At 32.6% G+C, this 27,954-nt stretch overlaps 1 protein-coding gene and 1 long non-coding RNA gene across 2 annotated transcripts; one reads left to right on the plus strand and one right to left on the minus strand.

Moving 5' to 3' along the window:
- Positions 1-1,853: 1,853 nt before the first annotated feature.
- LOC110375033 (uncharacterized) lies at positions 1,854-23,079 on the minus strand. The gene is made up of 3 exons (XR_002429464.3): positions 22,765-23,079; positions 2,536-2,711; positions 1,854-1,929 (listed from the first exon to the last, which is right to left on the minus strand). It is a non-coding gene; the product is annotated as an uncharacterized LOC110375033 (long non-coding RNA).
- A 1,560-nt stretch (positions 23,080-24,639) lies between these two features.
- On the plus strand, positions 24,640-26,887 carry LOC110375004 (heat shock protein 68). Its single transcript, XM_021332958.3, has one exon. It carries the CDS (start codon positions 24,803-24,805, stop codon positions 26,705-26,707), a length of 1,905 nt encoding a protein of 634 aa, XP_021188633.2. The 5' UTR covers positions 24,640-24,802; the 3' UTR covers positions 26,708-26,887.
- The last annotated feature ends 1,067 nt before the right edge of the window (positions 26,888-27,954 follow it).

Here is a 27,954-nt window from a genome sequence, read left to right on the forward strand (position 1 = left end):
AGTCCTTCCGGATGGTTCGACATGAACATATTCAATGACTGGTTTTCGCACTTGTACTGCCAAAGCTCAAAAAACAGGAAGGCCCTAAAGTCCTCATAGGCGACAATCTATCGTCACATATTTCGGTAGATGTTCTTAAAGCTTGCAAAGAAAATAACATACGGTTCGTGTGTCTTCCTCCGAACAGCACCCACTTGACGCAACCACTCGATGTCGCCTTCTTTCATCCAATGAAAGTTGCATGGCGGAAAATTCTAACGACATGGAAGCAGTGCGAACAAGGCATACGGGAAAAAACTGTTCAAAAGAGCAGTTTTCCAGTCTTACTTAAAAAACTTCTTGCGGATTTAGAAGAAAATAGAAAAGAAAACTTAAAATCCGGTTTCAGGAAATGTGGGATTTATCCGACCAATGCAAATGCCTTATTAGAGAGATTGCCTAAACCTGTTGATAAGACTGCGGCAGAAAATTCTTTTGGAAACACTTCAAGCCAAGAGAGTGGAATGGACTGGAGGCGTTAACCCGAAAAGACGACGAACGAAACTCAACATAGTTCCGGGAAGAAGTGTCACGGAGCTGATAGACAGTTCACTGGCGGACAAAGAAAACGAGGAGCCATGTCTTGAAATGGAAGCCCAGGCCTCGACTTCAGAACCTCGTCGTACAAGAATTCATAGCGACAGTACATATGCCGAGAGTGAAATATCTCTTCATGACTCTTCAAACGATGAAACAATGAATGATATGCTGGAGACAATGTCAGAAGAAGAGACAACCGTAGACAATGCCAGGGAAAGTTCTAAAACAAAAAAATTTAAACCACTCATAAAGGCCGAAGGAGAATATGTAGCTTTCACATACGAAGGGGAAGTCTTCCCAGGCATCATCACGAAAATCAATGATAAAGGACCGTACATATCCTCAATGAAAAGGTCTCTCAAATATTGGAAATGGCCAAAACCAAAGGATGAGATCCAATACACTTGGAATGAAGTTCTTGGATGTATATCTGCACCGAAGAAAATTGGTCGACGTGAATTTTATACTGTTCCTGATCTCGATCAAATTTGGGGGACCTAAGATCTCAATAATTATTAAAAATATGATTGTTCATCCTCATAAGTTTTTTTAGAAGGTATTTTTAGTTCTTTTTTTTCACGTTTCTAATGTCTAGCGTTAGAAATTCTTATTTTTATGTTATTTCTAAAAGTTTACATGTTTCTAGAGATTTATGTAGCCTTTGGTGGTTTTGATAGTTTATTAGACTTAAGAGAAAATGATTCTAAGACTGATTTATCTGAAAGTACAAATAAAAAATGTTCCTTATGTTGTTTATTTTGAGTTTTATTTCATTCAAACTACATCAGTATGACGAGAAAGACTCAAAAGTTGATGCATCGCTATTTATTTTTGGAGCAATTTAACAGCTGAGGCTGTTAACTTTGTCCCTGTTTCTTAAATGTGCCTGTTTTAGTACAAGTTAAATGTAGGAGCAATGTTTCCGAAAGGGTGGGTAACATTGCTCCACTTTTAAATAAAAAAAAATAAAATAAATAAATTAAATAATTATGTTTGTCATTTTAAATATTGGATCCAGAAGGATCAATGAGTCATGTAAAATTTTCTGAAAAGCCGTATCAAAGAGGTATTTTGCGTGAGTAACACATATTAAATTTTGGAGCAAAAACCGGAGCAAAGTAACCTCATTTTACGGTAATTATCAGTTTGAGAAACATTTGAATTACAAAGATATATAGCTAGTGAATATATATAAAGTTATACCTAGTTTATCTAGATAGATAAATCTCATATTCGCCTCATGTGTTTACTGCTGCCAAGTATTGTTCATAGACTTTTGTAACTAACATCGCTGCCTAAGATCCGCTGATAATAAGCCTGCCTGACGCCGCCAACATAATAATAAAACATCTGAAAAATTAAATAAGTTTGCAATAGTTAAATCTAGGTTCGTGTTCCTTCATTTTGGTGTTAAATGTTCTAATTGGAGACGATACGTAACAGTGAGTTAGTAGAATCAGCTAAGTAAGCATCTCCGATATTAAGACTGTGTATGTCCTCTACTTGGCTAACCAATAGATGACGGGTGATGGAGTTTGGACCATTTTAATTAATGGGCATTAATCATATTCTAACATGCTTTGTGTTTTGTAATAATGAGTGCTTATCATAATACTATTAGAGTGTGGATATTACGAATTGCTTCATTCGAATGATTATATCCTTAAATTCTGCTAATCATTTTACTGTCGAATGTAGTCGGTCAAGTACTTGTCACTGGTTAAGAAAATCTATTAAATTCGTATTGGTCTTGCCATAAATACGTATGTAGACTACGACGCTTAAAATAATTTGAACGTTATAAAGAATCTTAAATTGTTTTCGACATTGTAAAAATTAGCAGAATCGGGCACCAAATAGCATTAAAACAAAGGGGACTCAAAAGTGCCCAATGACGTTAGTGAATTTCGCAAATAAATAAATGAAGAAAAATTATAAAAAAAACTATATTAATACCTTGAATTTTAATTATTTTTGTTCTAAATTACGAAGGTGTTATTAATACTGGTGAATATCTAGGGTCCATCCTGCGTCGTCCACGTTAACGAGTCGGTAAATTGATGAAACTATGTGTCTATAGTTCTGTAGATGGGACAGGCGGCCATGTTGTAAACGACGGAACCTTACGGGGTCTGCAGGAAAAGCGGTGACATTAAATACGTGAACAGTTAATTTTAGCTCCTGAAATAATATTAAACAACAAAATATATTACATAAGTATTTAAAAAGTTAATCTTATCGAGCAGTGTAAATATATATTGACTTTGTGTCTAAACCGATCCCTCTAACTGTGGTGTGTACTAGATGGATGTTCGTGTCATTTTATATTTGCATTTAAAAGCGTGGAGGCACTAAACATCCCAATGCATAATATGAACAATAAATATTTAATTAATTAGATACTTGAAAATGTAAATTAGTAACAATAAGCGTACTTTTTATAGGAATATGTACAGCTTGACATCAACCCCATAAAGCAAAAGAAGGTAAAGATTTCACGCTAGCACTGGACAAAGACGGAATTAACCAAACCCACATTTCAGAACCGCAAGAAAAAACAACATCTTTACAGAATTTGACATGCTATATTTGGATAAATTGAAGCACATACAGAAACTAATTTCCATCCATTTAATGAAAAACAAATAATTAATGTAGGTAACGAAAATACTTTTCATGCTGTTGGTTGCGTAAAAAGAAATCGGGCAAATGAGGAATTACTTTTCCACGTTTACGTAGATTGCAATAATTTAGTGCATTTAGAGGAACAATGATTAGGATGTGCCGGATCTACCACGATTTTTTCAACAAATAGTATGTGAGCGTTCGTCTACGAGTTTTCGTAAAATGTATGTAAAATTTAAGTGTTGGTTTTCCTAACCTACAAGCGTGATAATTTTAAATAAATCTATTACTAAGAAATATAGGTACCAAAGAACTTAATCAATGTCCCTACTTGCATTTGTTAATGCTCAATGAATTCTTAGAAGCATATTCGGTAAATATATTCATATATACTATATTTTTCCTATCGTATATTTCCTACCCAAATTATATAACCCTACATATATAAAATACCTAAATCCTACATTTTGTACACGTCTACTTAAATAATAATTTTTAACATCGTCTTAATTTTCATGTTGTCAACTGTAAATTGCTGAAAAATAAATGTCCCTACATTCATTCATAAGAAGTAGTGGAGAATACCTTTTCTTTCAGTTATTTTTACCTTCGAAGTAAATTCTAAAATTTCAATGTACGTAATTGTTTCAGAAACCTGAATGTTTCAGAAGACTTTACCTAGAAAAATATAGTTGTTCTAAAGTGCATTAACAACTTCCTATTCTGTTTACATAATCGCAGTACTTCAGTCTGAATTCCTCAATATTTTCATCTGTTCGTAATAACTTTTCTATATTTCAATTGCTTATCATTGTTATTTCATGTAACTTTTAATTTGTTTTTCCAAGTTGCTTGTAAAACTTTTTTATTGAATTAATTAATTGAATGTACCTCAATTAATAAACCTTCTATTATCTGATTCATTCTTAATCGTGAATGTAAGTAAATGTATTTCCTATTATCTGATTGTGCCTTACGTTTTCCTAGAACGTCTTGTTGTCTATAATTGATAATATAATTAAATACGTAAAACCTATTTAAATAATGTCAGTTGAATCTTTGATGTATTTTTCTTAGCATAAGTAGCCTAAATAATGTACCTAGTAAAATAATACAAGTACTTATTTCGATTTCATTACCTACCTATTATTATTCATATATCCTTTTTCACGTTTCTATCTAATAATTATTTAGTAATTTAATATGTAATAATTAACTTTCCTGCCTAGTAATTAATAATACGTGCCCGTCATTTCCTCAACTCTAACTCCTACCTAGATGTGGTTGATTTTACTTGGTGTTTTATATTTCTATGCTATACGCTTATTTGACCTTCTTTTTCATATAAAATCATAATCACATTGTGGTGTTAATAATTTATATTCTTATTCAAATGTAGGTACAATGGTGTAAAGTATAAATTATGTTTTTACTAAGATGCCATACGTAAGTTTTGTTATATTAACTTATATTTAAAGTTAGAAGAGTATAAAAAAAATATTTAATATAATAGTATGCGTTTGTTTATGAGCTTAGAAACTCGATACGTAAATAAAAAGAAGACACTTAGTAAATAGATATAGTACGCTTATGGATTCATTGACTGATAACTTATTAATCGTTATTGATAATACTCGTACAAGTAAATAAAGTTCATAACCCAATTTAAAAATAGCGGATATATTATAGAAATTAGAATTTATTCACTTCGTCGGTGTGCTAATTTCTAATAATTTATTTTATAAATACATTAAATATATATAACAGTTATATAATTCGTACTTAATATTGATTTATATCTACCAATTTTTGTTTATTTATATAGTTTGTGCCGTGTAATATTATTCTGCTTTGTACAAAATAGCACATGACTGAATTATATAAAAATCCTTAGTCACTTGAATATATAATATATACATATTTTTGAAAAGATAACGAACCAATTGAATTATATTTCTGTTATTTGAAATAAATCATAATTAAGGCCATTCTAATGTAAAATATATGTAAGTATAGTTATGAAGATAGTTATGATTATAAAAAAAAATAGATCGAAAACTTTACTAACTGTATGTCTGACACTTAACTATGCAAATTATTCACATTAAAATAATATCATTTAAATATAAATAATAGCGTTATAAAATATATGGATATTTAATATTATATTATTCGCATTATATGAAATAAATAAACCGGCAAACTGAGTAACTTCACATTTGAATAATTATTATTTTAATTTAAATAATAACCCGTCATTAATAATTAATTTTAAATGAATACTATAATCATAATTCTAGCTCATTTTCAATTTGTAAATGATAAAACCATTGAGAAAAAAAATTAAACGATAATTTTTCATTGTAAAATATTCATATGATTAAGGAAAAATATACATCATTAGTCACAAACACAGTTTTTACAGTGAACAGTACCCTCTGTATAAAATTATGTATAGTATTAATGGCGAAGCTAAATCACAGTAAAAATATTGTTGTATTTGTAAATAATTTAATCATTTTATTATAAAGAAAACGTGAAAAAACGCATGTAATAAATAGAATAAGTATTTAAAAAATACATATTATTTCTGAATATAAATAGAATTCATTTTCCTAACGCATTCTTAAAAATATTTCATCCGTAATAAATCAATGGAAGTTCCCTTTTTTTTAAATACTTTAAAACTTAGGTAGATAGTTTTCAAAGCATTTACATATTTTTTTAAATTTAAGATAAAAATCCGTATCAACTTAAATAATAATTTGACATACGTATTATGTATGAATGATATATAAATGTTTTGTTACAAGACGCCCGCAATAATTATATAGGTACCTACTTACATTATTATATTGTTTCAATAACACTGTATGCCGTAACATATATTATTTTTGCCGTACGTAAATACCATTCTCATTTGGTAAAACCTAATTAACGTTTTATCGTTCTCAGAATCATGTAGGTATTATCAATAATCGCCTTAAAAATATTAATCCAATAAACATTGGATTTCCCTAATCGCTAGAATATCAATTACTGTGATTGAAATCATTTTTATCTATTTTATCCTAATTAAAAAATTATAACCTAAAGCTTATGAACGTTTGTTTTACTTTGTCCTTTGCGTAATTTTATGCATATTTGTAAGTTTTCAGTTTCCGTAAATATGTGCTTTATCTATATAATATATTAATTTTTGAAATACATGAATTCGTGAATATCGAAAATATATATTAATACGTATTATACGCTTGTTTTGAGCCTACTAGTCAATATTTATTATAAAAGATTGATATAGCATTAAGACTCTATGATACCTAGGTAATTGGAACTAAAATAGTTATAAATATAACTTCATGTCTATAATTGCCTAACAAAAATCGTTGTTCTTGTAAAACCGAAATGTATCCGAAATGTCCGTTTATTTTTTCTACGTTTAACCAATTATATAAAAAATTAGATATACAAATACGTCTCTCTCGCTTATAATTAAAAACATTGTTTTTAAATAAATCACTGAACAATAAACGCCTTAAAAATATATCATCCCTGTAGTCAGTCTTAAACGTAAAGTTAATGTAATATATTTATTTCCTAATATAATATATTTTTAACCTTTAACCAAACACGTAAAAAAAATATTGGTAATCAATAAAAAAAATCAAGTCTTTATCCTTATACAAAAAGAGGTACCGAACTTGATGACAATAACGTCGATCGATTATAAAATAAAATTAAAGTTATTGAATAACAAAAGAACTTAAAATAATATAAAATAGTGATGATACTTGAAATAAACTTAAAAAACTAGCATTAAAATCAATGAACTCAGTTTATTCCTTGTGCCGTCTTCTCTGAATTATTTGGCATGAAATACACTTAAAAAAAGATTGAAGAAATTCGTTTATTTCTTGTGCCGTCTTCTCTGAATTATTTGGCATAAAAAAGAAACTTCAAAAAACTAACATTCAAATTGAAGAACTTAGTTTATTTCTTGTGCCTTTACTTCTCTGAATTATTTGGCATGAAATAAACTTTAAAAACCTGACATTCAAATTGAAGAACCAGTTTATTTCTTGTGCCATCAATACTTCTCTGAATTATTTGGCATCAAAAAAACTTTATAAACCTAACATTCAAATTGAAGAAATTAGTTTATTTCTTGTGACGTAAATAATTCTCTGAATGATTTCGAAACCAACTTAAGTGCTTCACTTTCCTATCGAAATTCAGTCTTAAACCTTTAAAAAATGCTAAGGCAAATAACGCACATAAAGTAAATAACGCAAGATAAGAAAATACCGTTCTATTCAAATATTTATAATTTTCCTCCACCTTGCTGCTTTTAATTCTAAAATTCTTAACTGAAATGAGGTAAAATGAAGTTTTTAAAAAGTATTTTCGAAAAATCCTAACTCAGCCTTAACACCGTGCTAACAAATAATTGAGAAATTGAGAGTGCTTTAGAGGTATTAAAAAAAAACAATAGTTAAATCCTACGTGGTGAAATTGCTTTTTCTTATAATAGTTTTCAATAATCAATGTTCAGTCTCGAAAACCTTACCTAAGTTAAATACTTCTTATGTAGTCTATTATAATAAAACGAGATTCATTCTTTGCAAAGTGAGGTGAGATTAAATACATTTTCATTATTATTTAGCAATTGTAATTTTCAGTCCTAAAAACCTTAATCGAGGTTTCTTATTTGTCCGAATAAAATATGTAACTATAATTTATCTTTCTCTTTGTCATACTTTATTAACTTCGGCACTTTCGGTATATTATTATTCGTTATATTCGGTATATTTGTAAGATTTGCAAACTTCTTTAGTTCTTAATTTATTTCATTTTTAGGAGAGTTCCTGAGCGCTTTTTTAATGCGTGCATCTGCATTTATGTAATCTTCTGTGGAAACATTATGTGGATCTCTATAAGGTACCCAAAAAAGGTAAAATAATGGTGTACGATATCTTCGAACTTCAAATCAATCTTAAAGTATTCACAGGACTTTCCCTTTTACCTGAACGACGTAATATATTTTAATATATATCTTCTCTAATAAAATATTGCCGAATCAAACGTTAGTATTCCCTACTGATCAAAAGCTAGGTATATACATATGTAATACTTTGTAGCCTTCAATATGGTTTCATAGCTATGTAAGATTTCAAATTTCGAAGACGTTAATTTTTCTTTTTAATAATACTTCCTCCTCATCCTCATCTTATCTTAATTTCTTGCCTTTTACCAAAGACATTTAAAAAACCATCTGTGAACATTAATAGGCTCATATTACCTGAGTGAGGTTAAACAAAAATTCTTTGCAATTTTTGCAAAATTGAAATTCAGTCTCAAAAACCTTAGGCCGTTGCAAATAAAATACGTACTACTTCTCTTTATCTTCTTTCTAGTATTATTTCATATAAAATGTCGAGGTAAGTAAATTACATACATATATAACATACGTTACAGGCTGTTCATACTTTGGTACCGACGTAATTTCCATAACAAATCATATACAGTCTACGTCTTTCATGGTTTTATTTAATTTTTATAGTTCAGGGTGTTTCTTTGTTGCTTATCTATGCATTTTTAAAATTCCTCTTACACCAATAATAATAGGTTCTCTAAATCCTAATTGAGGTAAAATAAAGTGATTTGCAATGTCATCAAACATTTTAAAATCAGTCTTAAAACCTGTACAGGACTGTACAATGTTATCTGAGCAAGGTAATATTTTTATAATGGACTCGAAAAGTCTGCCTTAAACCCGAAGAGGTTTTTAACATATATTCCAAAATATAATTTCTTCAAATGGAAAATCATTCCAATTATCATTACTTGGCATTTTTCCTGTATTTGCATTTTATAAAGTTTTAGATTGAAGTAATATATTTTATAAATGACTTGAAAAAGTCTATTTTAAATCCTAAGAGGTTTTTATTTCATATTCCAAAACATAATTTGTTCAGATGGACAACCATTCCAATTATAATTTCATGGACTTTTCCTGCCCTTGCGATCTATTAAAATTCAGTCTTAAAATCTTTAGATCCAGTTTTTCAATTCCTGAACCAGATAAAATAAAATGATTTGCGATATCTTCAAACATTTAATAAAAGACTTTTCCTTCTACCTGAACGAGATAATATTTTTGAGATTTCTTTGAATATAAAAAGTCAGTCTTTAAACCTTGCTTGTTATAAGCATCATTATACGGTTTTCAAGATTTTCAATTCTTATTTCTTGGCACTATTCTTATGCTTGTCTTTGTAATTTATTAAATTCAGTCTCAAAACCTTAAGAGGTTCTCTACTACCCAACTGAGGTAGAAAACATTATTTTTTTATATTTCGCAAAACCATTAAACTATAAAAGGCCTCTTGACCTAAGTTCATATTTTTCATAAAGAAAATACCATTCTGCGATATCAAAATTTTCAATGTTTATGGGTTTTCTCACATGTATCTCCTGGTTGCCTTTGCATTTTGCAAGAAATCAGTCTCAGAAACGTAAAAAGAGGTTAAGTATATTATTTTTTGTGATATTTCCAATCAGTCAGTCTTGAATCCTATACTGGACTTTTCTTTTTTACCTGAACAAGGTAATATTTTCGTAAAAGTCAGTCTTAAACCTTAAAAGATTGCTTATTGTTCCAAAATATAATTTCTTCAAATGATAAATAATTATACGATTTTAAATTTTTATTTCTTTTCACTATTTTTTTACTTGTCTTTGTAATTTATAAAATTCAGTCTCAAAACCTTAAGAGGTTACTACCTGAGGTAGAATAAAACAATTTTTTATATTGTGCAAAATTATAGAATCTTCCTGTTTACCTATTAGGTTCATATTTTTTCATAAAGAAAATACCATTCTACAATATCAACATTTTCAATGTTTATGGGTTTTCTCACATGTATCTCCTGTTTGCCTTTGCATTATGCAAGAAATCAGTCTTAAAAACCTAAAAAAGAGGTTAAGTATATTTTTTGTGATATTTCCAATCAGTAGCTCTTAAATCCTATATATACTGGACTTTCCTTTTTTACCTGAACATGGTAATATTTTCGTTAGAAAATTTAAAAGTCAGTCTTAAACCTTAAAAGGTTGCTTACTATTCCAAAATATAATTTCTTCAAATGAGATCATTATACGGTTTTCAAGATTTTCAATTTCTTGGCTCTATACTTTTGCTTGTCTTCGTAATCAGTTTCAAAACCTTAAAATTCAGTCTCAAAACCTTAAGAGGTTCTATATTACCTAACTGAGGTAAACTATTTGCGATATTTTGCAAAATTATGAAACTATAATAGGATCTTCCTTTTTATCTAGGTACATGTTCATATGTTTTCATAAAGAAAATATCATTCTACGGTTTTCATAAAGAAAATATCATTCTACGATGTTAAATTTTCAATGTTTATGAGTTTTTTCACAATTATCTCCTGGTTGCCTTTGCATTTTGCAAGAAATCAGTCTCAAAAACCTTAAAAGAGGTTAAGTATATTTTATGTGATATTTCCAATCAGTCGGTCTTAAATCCTATACTAGACTTTCCTTTTTTACCTGAACAAGGTAATAATTTCGTTAGACAATTTAAAAGTCAGTCCTAAACCTTAAAAGGTTGCTTATTATTCCAAAATATAAAATCTTCAAATGAGTTTTTCTCATTTCTTGGCACTATTCTACAGCTCGCCTTTGTTCTTTATAAAATATTACGTCTTAAAACCTCAATAGGTTCTCTATAACCTAAAGGTAGAATAAAATTATTTGCGATATTTTTCACCATTATGCCTATTCTTTCCAAAATAACACAGTCAGTTTTAAAACCTTTACGGGAAATTGCTAGCTATTCGAGGTATATTTTTGCAATTCTTTTGAAAATTTAAATTACAGTCTTAAAACCTTAAAAGGTTGTTCAATATTCCAAAATATAATTTCTCCAAATTAAACATCATTAGATTGTTTGCATTCTCAGCATCTTTCTCGTGATTAACCTTTTGTGTCTGTGTTGAAACCTTTAGAGATTAGCTTTATCGCCTAAATAAGGTGAAATAAAATGTAAGTCAGTTTCTCACTTTTTTTTCTCTTCTATTTTCTTAAAAACTTCTGGTTATCATTCTTACATGACTGATAAATAAGCTATTTTCTTTTCAGCAGTTTGGACACAACAGAAGTAATTTTGCTTTCAAATTATATCTGATACATGCTTAAAGCATTCGTACCGTCGATATTTCAGAGTTTGCCTATCACTTCTCAAAAATGTGCATTTTCTAATATATTGCTATTAAGCCAACAAATAATTTCGTTGTAAAATTATTACCATTTTTCCGTATCCAATGTTTTCGTGATTATGAATTTTATTAAGATATTGAATTTTGTCCATTTACAGGTGATTTTAAAGTGTCGGTCAACTTTCCTTTCCTTGACACTAATATGTCCTGAAACCTTGCATTTGTTCTGAGATTCATCTACCGTCATCTCGTACTCATCGTACGTATCAGAAAAAAACCCCTTTATTTACAGTGTCTCAAACCCTCAAATATCAAGCTCATAGCCTTACACCACATCAACGCCTCAATTTCTACAGCAGTATCTTCCACTGTATCATCAAAACGAATGGTACCATTTCTACCTGCCCACACTCACGCCTCATCATTACAAATTCTCTACTGCTTTAAAGCAAAAGGCAAACGCATAATTTCTCTACACCACTGTAACCTTTTCTCATCTGCACCAATTAAGCTCAAACTATAACTGCGGCACTTCTCGCAAGCCTCTTGCAAATCTACTCCATTTCTAACCACTAAGTCAGCCATTGCATCAGTATATCCTTATTCTCGCACTAGGCCTTAATATCGCATAGGCAATGTTTGTGATCATTCATTTAGAAGTCACGCTCAACTCTTAAATACCTTAACTTCCACGCCTTTTCTCCTCGCTGTCTACTCTAATAAGGCAATATCCCACATCGCTCCACTTAACTATACTGCATCAGTCTAGCTTGCAAGCAAATTAATTTCAATTCGGCCATTTATCTCAAAAATCTTGTCCTCCAATATCATTCCTTGATACCTCAACTGCATTAAACATTTTTGCCTACCAAGTTCTTCTGATAGCTTAATAGCTCAATAACACCTTTACTTACGCCTAACATATTTATTAATCCTTTAACTTGCCAAAATTCAATTCGCCACTTAAACCAACCCACACTGTGTAAACCCTATTCCTCTATTATCTCTCTTGATATTTCTCAAATTTCTATTTCTATTTCTGTTTCCGTCATTCCTTGCCTAAAAATAAACCCTTATCTCACGCACAAATCACCCACAACTGCTGCTAATTCCTTATGTATATTCGTAACAACAATCCGTATCACTAAAGCACCATCTTTAAATAAATAGGAAAAAAATAGGAGCTCCAATTATTTCCTACCTAATGTAGAATCTTCATCACTACCTACACAGAAACTAGTCCTCACAAACTCCACTTACGGTACCTACTTCACTTATTTTGAAAAAATCTCTACAAATACTGCACTTCACAACGCCACATAGCTAACTTTGCAGTGATTCATCTCCTAATATCTTCTAATTGCTCAAACCTATGAGGATATAATCTACGTGTCACGTTTAGATATTTGCCTAATATCACTGCGGCACAAAATCCACTTCACTTTTTCTCTTGATATTTCTCAAATTGGTTCAAACTGATTTAAATTTCACTTTTCTCCCTTTTTCTTTGCCTACGTTTAATAATACAAATACTACTAAAAATCCAGTACCTAATGAAAAGCCACTTATGGTACTTTACTTATTTTGTCAAATTCACTATAAACACTGCACTTCACAACGTCGTATGGCTTCGGCCCTACCTACTGGTTTTCTCAATCTTCTATTAGTGCAACGTTAAAGATAACTTGTCAAAATCACTTCGCCACTTCACTCTGTTTCTCTCTTGATATTTATCAAATTACTTGAAATCGATTTTATTTACACTTTTGCCTTCTTCTCTGTTAACCTATATTATGGTTACCTCTACATACAAAGATATTATATCAGAAATCTTCTGTTTAAATATTCCCTACAAACACTACACTTCACACACATCACACAAAGCTTATTAAATTACACCTCATTATCCTAACCTGCTCTAACATAATAGTATACGAACATAATTGATCTACAATTTGTCAAATCTTTCTACTCTATCTTTCTTGATATTTCTCAAATTAATTCAAACTGAAATCAATTTAACTCTTTCTTCTGTCTTCTATTTGATTAACACCTACCTAAACATTAACAGAAAAAAAAACCTAATAAGGCACTTGTGGTATGTCACTTTTTATTTTAGAGAACTCCCTACGGATGTATTTTTGCACTGCACTTTCCCACTTTTTATCCGATAACTACACAAAACTAATTTTCACTCCACTGAACTAAAAATCATCATCTAATCTATTATTTTGCATGCTACGTAAACCTAGTTTCATTTAATTAATCATCTTGTTTCACTTCTTCTTTCTTCTAAGTGTTAAAAAAGAAACGCACAAACCCTACCCAATCTGGATCCCTAACTTTTTTCACAAATGAGACCCTAACAAAATACTTTCTTTGAAAACAAAAACAACTATGCTTTAGTTCACTGCACTGCACTAGGTATGCTACAAAACACTCGCTCATATTTTATAGAATTATTTTTAAAAAACTTTTCACTTCTCTACACTCTAATGGTCTCTTCGAAAAACTTCATTTATCTATCTTCAAAAATATACCGTCAAAAATACAGATATTTATCGGAAAATATTTGTATTATTAGAAACTCTTGCATAATCACTTTAAATACCTACACGTCCTACGATAACACCAAATCGCTTGCTTTTATATTCTTCAAATATTTTAATCTTCAGACTTTCTTTAAAATGTACTACACTTCACTTCACACCGAAAAAAAAACCTTTAAAAACCTAGTTTAGCTTCACAAAACTCCTAAAGAAATAAAACACTATATTCGTTCTTAGCCTGCCACAAACAAAAATAAGACATACACTCCGAATTAACAATTAACGAAGAACAAAAGAAAGCCTGCGTAACCAAAAACTTATTCTATAACAAATTATCAACTAACTTGATTCACCAATGGACCACCTATCCTTCGGAATAACTACATACTACCTAAATTCACTAACTACTTCAATGTACTAATTAAAAAGTTAGCGAATGCTGTTTTAATCAAATGTTCTTATCAGTAATTAACCTCATGACCAGCTCTAAATCTGAGACATGACACACTAAAACAATTTTTTAGCGCAATATCTACGAATTTAGTTGAAAAATATTTATCAAACGTTGCCCTAACAATAATTATTGAGAACCTTTATTTGTGTTTTCACATAAATCTACCAACCATAACACTAATGACTTGCCGAACTAACTTCTTAAAATTATGAACCGCACCTAAAACGCTTATTTTAATGTCGATCCTAGCAATTCGTTTCCCTTCATCTATGCCAGATATTAGCTTCAGCAGTTTCGTCATTTAATCTCAAACATCGTCATCATTTATCGTGTTAGTCATCATGACTAGCCCTAAAACATTTCTTACACTGTCTATAATTTTGGTTTCATCATACGGTACGTCAATTACTTCTTTATGTTTGCAAACATATTTATCGTCATTTTATATTATTAACTAAAGTTCCGTTTTGAATAATTAAACTAAACCGTACCTAAAATGCTCATCTCAATGTTGGCCCTAGCAAATATTAGCTTCAGCTTTATCACCATTAAACTTAATCTTATTTATAACATTGTCTATCATTTATTGCGTTAGCAATCATGACTAGTCCTAAAATATTCCTTACACTGTCTATAATTTTGGTTTCATCATCAAATGATACCTCAATTAGTTCTCCGACGTGTTCAATTTCTGTATTTCATACAAATTACTACTAACCCACGCAAATTCTCGTCCACGTATTCATTTCATCATATTATTTTAAATTACATGTATGAGTAATCGTCTACATACACATCCCCCGAAATAGTACGTTCATCGTTGATAGTTCGTATCTATGCTTTCATATTTATATTAAACGTAACAAGCATTCTCAAAAAACTCTACTTACTTACTTACTCTATTTACAGTAATCTTTTCTTCACATTTTCGAATCGGTTACCACCATCATTTACCACCATATTTCATAATTTACTCCTTATTTTATATATAACTCTTGGAACTTGTCATCGCTTAAAACCCTATGGAAGTTTACTTTCTCGCCATCATTAATCGCAACATATCCTCCTTAAGTATCTTCATAACTTATTGTCCATTTGGTATATCTAACCATGATCTTATTAGAAGTTTTGCAAAACCGTGATGATTCCCTAATATCATCTACTTGTGAGCTCTTGAACTAATCAGTTAATGTATCATTGTATACATATTGCACCATAATGATCAACACACTGTAAACAGCTTGTTTCATATTTACGGCCAAATTAAAATAATATTTTGTTAAAATTCCTATGCATGAAACACAATTTGTGATATCATTTCCTGAATTTGTCTTAACGTCGCTCGTTACCTTGAGTGCTCTTACGTGTTTTAATTTGCCTAAGTGAGTACGTATTTTTGCAAATGCCACGTCATCATTCCAGACATAATATCGTCTACATATCTTTGCTATTGTCTTCCTCGAAGTTAATTAAAATATTCTTCGTAATTATTATTATATTCTTTAAATCTAAACGCATTTTATTATTTTAAGTAAGTTATGTACCTAACGACGTCGCTACCTAAAAAAATACTGTAATTAAACATATTTAAAATTAATATTTTTATGATTTCGTACCTATTTCATAACTAAAATTCATAATTTCAATTTCATAACATTGTGTAAAAATGTTAAATCTTTTGTCATACGATATTCGTCATATTCCGTTTTTCTCATTTCACAGCCGAACCTATAAAAACGTCCTACCTATAAAGTTGTCCTAACCTTGTTTGTTATTGCTGATATTTGTGAAATACCTTCATGTCCTACATGTAATGCTATATTTACTTCTTAACTTATTACTATAGATTGCATAATGTTGCGCAAGTAACCTTGTCCTTCATTTTGGGTATATGAGTCACTACCATTTGTATGGCTTTTAATTCATTCGGATTCATTTATTGAATCTTTAACTGTAGTATAGGAAACGCTTCGTGTTAAAGATAAACATCATCGATTTAAACTTACTTCAGAACACAAACTCTTGCGACTTCTACACTTCTTGTTTTCTTAACTTGATCTTCAATTTCAAAATCATCTTCAAATCATCAGTTTTCTTCCTTTTAATTACTTTTCAAAATTCTTAGAACTAGAGCGTAATTATAATGTATTTATGCTGTGCTTCGGTAAAATGAATGCATCAAGTTACAATACTGTTCGACTTGCATCATGTTTTGCAATGGCTGATTGTATACCAGTTCTTATGCGCACTGAATCTTAATTTACTTAACGTTTTGTAACTTTTTTGCTATCTACAAACAGCAATACGTCCCAAGCAGGGAATTGTCTTGCAATATTTTAACTTTTATTTCGATTTAGAATAGCTTCATGGTCTACATCTTGCGTTACGGTTTTAATGTTAACTTTTTGTGTATTTCTTCTTTCTTCTATTACGAATCTTATTATAACAATATTTTATTTCATAGTTTCCTAACTTTCCTCTTCAATCTTAACACCACAATTTATCAGTCAGGCACAAAACTGAACATTTTTATATTAATTGAAATTTTCGTCACAAGTAGTATCTTCTGTTTTCATAAGCTAACGCTTCTTAAATTAATATGATGAAAAAACATAATAAGGCTTCAAAATTTAATGCTTCGCGTTGGACCTGCTACTGTCCTTGCTTTTTAAAATAGAATTTTGGAAATAGGCGTTCTGTGCCAGTTTAATCAAGGCCATATCGGCAAACTTGTATGATTTATTTTTGTTTGGTTACCAAGCCGTAGTCCATTACATACGTATAATATTATTATAGATCTTCTAGATTGTTTTAGTCTTGCTCAAAGTTTGAATAATTATTATACGTTTTCATCGTTCTGTTTATCTAAATAAACCTCATAGTCTTTCATCATTAGAACCTATTCTCTGTGTTAAAATATATGTGTTTAGAAACTCATCAGTTCTTTAGCACATTTATTTGAAAATGGCTCCATTGATTAACTCAAATCTCCAATAAAATCTCAAAAGCTGCGAGGTTTATTTATCTATGATTAAATTATTTAGCTATAATTTTTCATTAATAGCTAATCATTAAAAATACTTTTAAAAAAAATGCGATATTTGCCTTTCACAATTTCGAAAATTCAAGACATTGTATTGACATCACTATCCATAGTATCCTTTATGTCCAAATATACCAAAGACTCGGTGGCATTGTCATAACACTCGTTGGTAATTAAGTATTCCATTAACACAACTGTTTCGCTATTATTATCATATTTAACTTCTCCATCTGAATAATAAATATCTTCATTTACAAATAAGACACGGCTAGCATTAGTTCCAAGTATTGAAAACTTTACAGCGTCGCTAATTTGCAATTCGTGCAAAACGCAATTCTTTTTTAATTACAATCTTCACGCAAATCTATTCAGAATCATACAATCTGGTAAACAGTTTTTTTAAGCTATAAAACATGGCTGGTTGCTAGGTTTTCAAGGTTTTTGGTTTATCTCAATATAAAATCATCGTTTTTGTTTCAATTTAGAAGAAAAAACGTTTTTTTGCGTTTTAAAAACTTCTGTTTCCTTATTATGTCCTAGTGGCTGTCATTATGCCTATGTAATCTTAATATTTCTTTGCTAGGTATTCATAGCGAGAAATGTTATATTTTTCATACATTTTTATCATCTCCTGTTATTAACAGGGGTTCTTCAGGAATTAAATGACTGGTATTTTCAAAATACATGTCTTCAAAAATTTTTGTTTTCGTTCTAATCTTGAAAACTATCTGTAGTTTTTAAGATTAAGCAGATTCAAATAATTTCAGTTCTACACAAGAATTCTATCAATTATTTAGATTAAATTCTGACGTCACGGTTTGAAGTTTATTTGTTGAATAAAGTATCTTTTTATCTATGCTCAGTTGTCTATAATTACTTCCATTGGCAAGACTAGATTCAGTCTAGTAGCAAATTGCCTTCTCTCAAACAGTCTCAATGTCGTTGATATGAAATCGAAGCTGACTAGAAATAAAATGATTTTCACTAAAATTTTAGTGCATTTTAGTATGCAACTCGATTTCTATACAATTCGTGCAGAATATAATTGGTTACATTCTTCATTTGAACGTCTTCAATCTTTCAGGCTATCAATCTTCAAAATAATTATTCGTTAGGTAAACTTTACGAGTATTAAAGCAAACTTTAATACTGTTATAAACTTAATTATCCATTCATTAAATCCGTATTGCATATTTCTTTCGGTAACTTAAAACTCTCTTGCGTTACCTAAGTACATCATTGTTCTACGGAAACAATACTTTGTTGATAAAACTTTTCATTGTTGTTACTATAATGGCCGTTTAATATCTGCTTGTCTATGACAAGACTATTGTTCTTGGTCTCTTTGCTTGTTGACTTATCGACACTCACTTATGGTATTCATTTGTTTTCTTGTTCTTGAGAACTTATTTAACGATTCTGGAAATAACTGCTCGATTAGTCTTTAAAATTGCAAATAGTAATACGATTTTCCATAACCTATTTTATCCGATGCCCTAAACTTAAAATCTAAGGTGCCTACGGGTACACTATCCATTCAACCCAATAAGGTTAATTTTACGACATGCAAATTTCCAAAATTTAGGCACGTACGATAAGAAATACTCTAGCAAATGGTTACTAGCCCATGCAATCACAAATTGAAAGAAGCCTAAACCGTCATAACCTGAGTGTCGATGAAAAGCAAGCTCCGTGGTAAACTTTATTTACTTGTTGTTAAGTACATAATAAAATGACAAGACATCACTACACATCACCCACATGCACTTCACATTGAGATACGAGGAAACATGGAAAGATTTACAATTTAAAAATCATCGGTCACAATTTCTATTCAGAAATTTCACTCCACATAACTTCACTATGGGAAATCTCACAACACTTGGGAAGCTAAGCAGAAACTACTGCACTTTGATAGAAAGATTATACGCCTACAGGTTGTAGTTAATAAAAAATAGATATCACATAAACCAACCACAAAAACTAAAAGCAATCACGAAATAAAACTTTCAACATTCACTGAATTTCAGCTCTGAAATGCAAAATTAGCTTTGTCTTTGGTGTCGTTTATCGATTAACCATTTCATTCGCTTATGTTAAAATCGATTAATAACTTTGTCGTCTTGTTTTAGTTTAAATGATTTCGCATTTGAAATGCCAAGGATGTTACCGTCACCACGTGGACCTGTCACAAATCTTAACATCTAACGTGCTCTCGTGCTTTTATTTACGTTTAAAATCTATTTCACACATATTTACATCATCAAGTTTGTCTCGAAAACTTGTGAGCCTATTAGGTACTTTTGCAGTAATTCACATTTTATTACATACGTGTCTGTCTTACACTGCGGTTATTAAAGTGGAGGTCACCAAACCAGTTCACTTGTTAAAAACCAGAAAGTTATATTTTTAAAGCAATTTTTGTGCCAAACGTTTTCTTAGTATTTTGTAATTTTACGACTTCTTGTTACACCATTTAGCATTAACACATTGAATACCAGGATCAACTTGGTTTTAGAACATTACACGGCAAAATTAGAAACCAGTAAAACGAGATCCATTGTCAAGTGAAAAAAAAACCGTATAAAATGCAAAAGCTTCAAGTATAAAAGCTAAAACATGGATATTGTTAAACAAAATGTGGTAGTCAACCTCAAGCTTACAATGAAATCAAGACAAGAATCAAATGAAGTGCTCGAAGGCTCATCTAGAAACTTTACGACACACAACACAGAAACGTGATCAGCGATCCCTAGCATTCACTGGGTGATTGTGAATTGTTCGTATTATTATATAGCTCGAAGTAACACGATGTGGCTACTGTAAATAGTGAGCCAAAGATAGCTAACATACATCTGTCAGTGCGCACGGTGCAACATACCCAAGCAACGAATCTAGGAATTTCTCTATTCGCAGTCACAACCCCAAAACGTATGTAAAATGCTGAAGGAACCGAAAGCGTGTCTTTGTTAGAAAGAGTAATGTTATATTGTCAAGCAATCATCTTAAAAACAAAACGAACCTATAAGTAGGCTAGTAAACGATATTTTTTAACATAAATTGAGCACCTAACGAAATGAACGAATTAATGTTGATTAGGGAATAAATAAGGATCAATGTATAGAAGTCGGTCAAAATGAAAAATAATAAAATCCCTAAAAATGGTTCGGATCTTAAATATTAAAGTGTATGTACGTTGAAGTTTTAATAAGCTTAAATAGCTATGCACAAGGCAATGATGCTTACAAGACCAATTAAAATCAATCGGCAAACATTGTAATGCTATGGAATTTAACGGAGGAAAATACTCTTTACTACGCAATTAATTAAATAAGGTTACCACATCCTTGTATGTTAATAACAAACAGAAACATTGATTATATATACAAGTATATATTGTTTATAAATCTTATACCTTGAATGCCATATAATAAAATGTATGTACAATAGTAAAAACTAAATATGTTGAATAAATAATAATCATTATTAAATATTTTAGAATTCAAATCTAAATTTCATAGTCATCTTATATATGATGAAAAGAATACGTTGTTAAGTATGTTATAGATTACTCGATTTTCTTTTAAAAGTAATGTAATGCCGAGAAAATACAAAACCTATCCTAAATGAATCCCAGAACTAGCTGACGAGATTTAAAAAAAAAAAAACAATAGAACTTGCTCTAAAATTTGACGTATCGTAGGTAAAATCGGTGTTGCTACTCCATAAGACTAAATTCGCCCTATTCATACTTGTCCCTTTTTACGAATATGGGTAAAAATAATTATGTTCCTAAAAATGTACAGGGCCTAATACGTACTAATACTATTACACGTTATCCGTTTTTTTTAACAACACTCGTCGTCATTTACCGTTCAATTCTTTGCTATTTCAGGTTATAGCTTTTTACCATATTGTTAAAATTATAAGGACTTCATTTTCATTTGCGAACCATGGGCCCTCTAAACTCAAGAGTCCATTAAACACCTTAAAATAAAAGTAATTTATAAGATTTTCATCTAAAAGTTAAATTTCCTTTCATATACCTAACTAGATACTAAAATATTAAAGTATCTGCCTACCTATCTGCACAAAACTTAGAAAATAACTGGGCGTGGCGTTTTACATTGCTAAAATGTACCTACTCTACTTATAGTTCAAAGCGTCGCCATTTTGGGTCTATAACGGGAATCTGCAAAACACCTTTCTAATCGTAACAATACCTTTGTTCCAGGTAAGTTTCCACGTAATATAACTACGTAGGTATAGTATATACGTAAATGTATGAATGTATTCAGCTGTTACCGACCTACAGCAACGTTTATAACAAAGACCACGACAGCTGTTCCCTATTTTGTTGACGTCATTGTTCGTTCCCTATCCGAATACACAGCTGTCAAAATTATACGTTTGAAAAAAAAAATGTTGTCTCTAGGTGGATTTGTATTAGGTATTTTAGGTATGTGCGAATAATATATCTGTAAGCATATTTTTTTACGATTTGGCAAAAATGTATAAGAAAGTACCTGCTTCGGTAGAAAATTATTTTTTGCCTCGTGAACGAAAGATTAATGATCCGTACCATTAATGGACTTAAAAACGTGATAAGATTTAGACCGTGGTTATTTTTTCCTAAGGTTAAGGATGCCTTAGTAATTTAACGTTTTAGATCCTAAGTTTCAGAAAACGCATTTACGTCGATGATTTCCGCTCTTGGAATTATCTAGGTACTTAGTAAATTTTGGAAGTATCACCCTATAACGTAAAGTATTTTCCTAACAATATAATTATAAAAACAATATTTTCGTTGCAAAACATCAGCAATAATCAAACAAGGTTTTTGATTTCAAAGATAAACTGAACACTAGATATTGGAATTGTAAAAACATATTGCTTTGGTATGAAAAATTCCATTGTTTTATCTAAACAGCTGGGATATACGATAAGCGATTAAATAACATTCACAACAAACAAACGAAGAGAAGGTCAAATAAGACGCCATTTTGGGCACGTATATCGGCAAATATAAAACACCGGTTTTATACTGATCCTACAGAAAAATATCCATAGAAACACTTAAATTAATCATCAAATACGTCCGAAATACTATCGAAGCTATAAAAAACACCAATTTGGATCGTAAATGAAAAGAAATAATCTAACACAACCACATCATGGCGTCTAGTGACGCAATTTCAAATAAAAACAATTTCTGCCAATTTTATGCAAAATTTTACCGAATAAAAACAAAAATATAATAAAATAATACCTTACCTTACATCTTATCCTTAAAAAAACGTCTTCCCCTGCTTTATACAATCAAAAATAAGAGGATCTACGCAGTACTCGTCAACCGGGCGATGACTCCGCCATTTTATGCGCTAACGGGACTTGCCACCTCTTTAGCTATACTCCGTACTTTAATATACATTTTTAAAACTATTTTGTTACTCGGTAAGTGCCTACATTTTAAAGGGCCTGACTGGTCCTACCACTACTCAATCCTAAAATACATGGTATAAACCGAACCTCACCACTAGACTTGGAAAAGGTATCTCGAAGAAACCCCCCCGCGTTTCAGTTTATATAGCCATTGCGTCAGATGCAGGCCCCCTCAGCCCACTTTATTACACGACCGAATTGGAATGCCCCGATAATACCACGCTCGTTTTAGGAAACAAACAAACCATTCTTAATGGTAGACCTACCATTCTAGAATGTTCTTTGCCGCATTGTGAGAGACAAAGTTATAAGAAAGAAAGAGATAGCGTTATGTATTGAATTTATTTTCTAGAATGATCGTCTGCAAAGCCGTGGAGGGTGAAAGAGATGGAAGACAGATTGTGTGAGATAGCAATATACTTTAGAATGTTCTGGAATCAATAACGATTAAAAGTGTTGCCAAGGTTTCCAACAACTTACCCTAGTGGAAAAAAATTCCAGTCATGTCTACTAAATATTTGAAGGGATCATATAATTAATTGCACAAAATATATCATCAGTTGCCTAGTCTTTTCCCAACTATGTTGGGGTCGGCATCTTGCCTAAACGGATGCAGCTAGTCTTATAAGGATCGAACGCCTAAGATCTGACCAACCCACTTAACTGGACAACCCAATACCCCATGCCAAGACTGATTGTCCGACTAACTGGCTACTGACTACCTGCAACGACTGCCAAATGACAAATGACAGTCGGGAGCTACGGTTTATCATGTTTTCCGAAACACAGAATAACTCGTTAGACAAGATGGTCACCCATTAACTTACCGACCGTGCCAAGTGCAACTTAACTTTGACTTAACCACGAGCTTTGACTTGCACAATATGTATGTTAATGTTAAGTATTTATAAACATGAAACCTAACCCTTATTAATAGTTCGTTTGTGTAGTTTTGATCAACTTGCTATTGTTTGATTACCTATGTAATTTTCTTGTTGAAAAAAACTTTCACATTATTATGGTCACCTGTTTCTCGTTAAACCTTATCAGCGTTTACATCCCATGCATTCTAGGAAAATTATTTATTTATTTTATAACGAAATAAAATACTAGGAATTTAATGTACCTACATAAAACAATGCCTATTTTAATCATCCAAACAAACACATATATTGACACATAAATGTTCAATATAATCTACACATTTGTTTTTCAGACAATCATATACTATTTTTTATAGCGCGATATAATTTTATATCGAAATAAATAATAAACAGATTATGATGAGTTGAAGTAGCTGTACACAGTTTGATTGTAATGGAATTCACAGGAGAATACAGGAATAAATAAAAAAACTTACCTGTACTTACCTAATGTAATCAATCTTGTGCCACTTTACTGTGTTTAATATACATACGCAGTCATAATAATTACTTATATATTAACTTAAGAACTTATAATTTAACTTTATAATTTATATTTAATCTAATTTATATCATAACAATTTACCACTGTAACGGGGAATTTTTCTACCGCGGTATCACCCATTATTGCTTTCTCACTCTTCGGGTCATAGTTCTGTCTCTTTCTCGAGCTCTGATTGGTCGGTAAAAATAAAACTTCGAGAAAATTCTTGATTGAACGACCGTGATTGGTGCATCCAGCAGTTTCTAGATTGTTCTGACACGCTATTGGCGCAGTATATAAGCGGGCGGCTAGCGCGGCAAGGCATTCAGTATTTGAAAACACAAACAAGCGAAGAGAAGTGAAGAAGCGGTAATACTACCGAACAAGTTAACTCAAAGCGATTTGCAATCAAGTGGAATATTTAAGTGTATTTTGAAGAAAGTCAAGAAGAAGCATAAGAAAAATGCCAGCCATCGGAATTGATCTTGGTACCACCTACTCCTGCGTCGGAGTATGGCAGCATGGAAACGTGGAGATCATCGCCAACGACCAGGGCAACCGCACCACACCATCATACGTCGCCTTCACAGACTCCGAGCGACTCATCGGAGATGCTGCGAAGAACCAGGTCGCCCTCAACCCTAACAACACAGTTTTCGACGCAAAACGACTCATTGGCCGCAAGTTTGACGACCCGAAGATTCAACAGGACATGCAACACTGGCCCTTCAAAGTGATCAACGACTGTGGAAAGCCTAAAATTCAAGTTGAATTCAAAGGAGAAACGAAGAGATTCGCGCCTGAAGAAATCAGCAGCATGGTACTGACAAAAATGAAGGAAACAGCTGAAGCATACCTCGGTACCTCAGTGCGCGACGCAGTCATCACAGTCCCGGCTTACTTCAACGACTCACAGCGACAGGCCACTAAGGACGCCGGTGCCATCGCCGGACTAAATGTACTGCGCATCATCAACGAACCCACCGCCGCCGCCCTCGCCTACGGACTCGACAAGAATCTTAAAGGCGAACGTAACGTGCTGATATTCGACCTCGGCGGTGGTACATTTGATGTATCAATCCTTACCATCGATGAGGGCTCTCTGTTTGAAGTAAGGTCGACCGCCGGTGACACACATCTCGGCGGTGAAGACTTCGACAACAGGCTCGTGAACTTCCTCGCCGACGAATTCAAACGCAAGTTCAAGAAGGATATAAAGAACAACTCACGAGCCCTTCGTCGACTACGAACTGCCGCGGAACGAGCTAAACGTACATTGTCATCGAGCACAGAAGCTTCCATCGAAATCGACGCGTTGCATGAGGGCATCGACTTCTACACCCGAGTGTCACGCGCACGATTCGAGGAGCTGAACGCAGACCTATTCCGTGGTACTCTGGAACCAGTCGAGAAGGCTCTTAAGGACGCGAAGCTAGACAAGAGCTCTATCCATGACGTTGTACTCGTCGGTGGCTCTACTCGCATCCCGAAGATCCAGAACATGCTGCAGAACTTCTTCTGTGGCAAGAAGCTGAATCTTTCCATCAACCCAGATGAAGCCGTCGCATACGGAGCCGCAGTACAGGCAGCTATTCTGAGCGGCGAGCAGCACTCAAAGATCCAAGACGTGCTACTAGTTGACGTCGCTCCTCTGTCGCTCGGTATTGAAACGGCCGGCGGAGTTATGACAAAGATCGTCGAGCGCAACGCTAAGATTCCCTGCAAACAAAGTCAAACATTCACCACCTACTCAGACAATCAACCGGCGGTCACCATCCAAGTGTTCGAAGGTGAGAGAGCTATGACTAAGGACAACAACCTGCTCGGCCGATTCGACTTGACTGGTATTCCACCAGCACCTCGCGGAGTTCCTAAGATCGACGTCACTTTCGACCTCGACGCAAACGGCATCTTGAACGTATCGGCCAAAGAAAACAGCACAGGCCGCAGCAAGAACATTGTCATCAAGAACGACAAAGGCCGTTTGTCGCAGGCTGAGATTGACCGCATGTTGTCGGATGCTGAGAGGTACAAGGAGGAGGACGAGCGCCAGCGAGAGAGGGTAACGGCGCGCAACCAGCTTGAGTCGTACATCTTCAGCGTGAAACAAGCGCTGGACGATGCTGGCGACAAGTTGAGCGAGCAAGACAAGACATCTGCAAAGAACGAGTGCGACGAGGCGCTGCGGTGGCTCGACAACAACACGCTCGCTGAGAAGGATGAGTACGAACACAAGCTGAAGGAGCTGCAGCGCACGTGCTCGCCCATCATGAGCAAGATGCACGGAGCGGACGCGGCCGACGCGGGCGCCGGGCAGCAGTACCGACAGCAAGCACACAGCGGACCCACCGTCGAAGAGGTCGACTAAACTTCACAAACTCATTACAAAATAGAAACACGATATTAGTGATCTGATCTCTAGTCCCACCAGAACTGTATTTCCAAGTGAGAACTTTAGCTTGTAAGTTAATTTATTGTAATTGTAATGTAAGTATGAATGCAAAAGATCATGTACTGACAAATAAATAAATAGGTTTAAGTTTTAAAACGTTTTTCTTTTCTTACTTTCCCTTTCGCCCACCTATTTGTAACGATCGCAAAAATAGTACATAAGTGCTTACATCCCTCAGTCTAAACAGTAAACACACACCCACACAACTATTTTAAATATAAATTATTACATAAACACTCAACACTATGTATAGACTTGGCTCAAGCAAAACTATCAAGAGCACGTTGAATGAATCATAATAACAAAATAGTCTCATACCTGAGCTCAAAAATATTTACATACGATAACTACCCATTTACCTAGCATCTATTTTTTAAGTAGACACCACTATAGCTACCATGCCTAAGCCCAAAGTAGTAAAAACTTAGTATTGCAACATTAGGGGAAATTATTACGATACGCAATGACTGTCCTATCGTTAGCTTAGGACATCATCAGTCATGATCAGTCATCATATCCCGAGCCTTTTCCCAACTATGTTGGGGACATCATTTTTCTTAAAACAACTGTACCCTAGTATGAATTTTCACGAGCAATTTCCAAAGTAAACCGTTGTTTTAAGAAAACTGGACGTTTATATTGTGGGTGAAAGTCTCAGTGGCTGAACAATTGGTAGCCGTGCTGCGCGAAGCAGGTTCTATTCCTTAGTTAGGGTTAGGGTACCTAGTGACGTTAGCGTTAAAAAAAATTGCGCCCCACCGGCATATCGGGAAAATGGTCCAAGCTACCAGTGCCAAGAGCGCCATATAGAGAAACATCCTTACGATGCGTATCATTTGGAATTATCTCTACTTCCATTATTATTTCTATAAAAAAGAAAAGACGAGAAGTTTTCATAAGGTGTCACCAAAAAAAGCTTCATAGAAAATTTTACATACAGTACCATCTAGCTTCGCTGTGGCATAACTATTCATATTTTTTCTAATAAGTGAATATAGATGGCGCTAAAGTATTATTGCATCTTTTCTGGAGCAAGGTTTTGTGTAGTCAAGCCTCATTTGCTGGATCAGCATACTTGTCTACTTTTGTAATCTAGACACACGGCAGTGTGTCCGCCAAGTTCGAGCAAAAAAAGCGACACACCGGCCGTGGGTTATATTACA

Source organism: Helicoverpa armigera, chromosome 4 (genome assembly GCF_030705265.1).
Source record: "Helicoverpa armigera isolate CAAS_96S chromosome 4, ASM3070526v1, whole genome shotgun sequence".
Lineage (NCBI taxonomy): Eukaryota > Metazoa > Arthropoda > Insecta > Lepidoptera > Noctuidae > Helicoverpa > Helicoverpa armigera.

Excerpts from the sequence above, each read along its gene's own strand:
- LOC110375004 (XM_021332958.3), top strand. The coding sequence starts at position 24,803 with ATGCCAGCCATCGGAATTGATCTTGGTACCACCTACTCCTGCGTCGGA.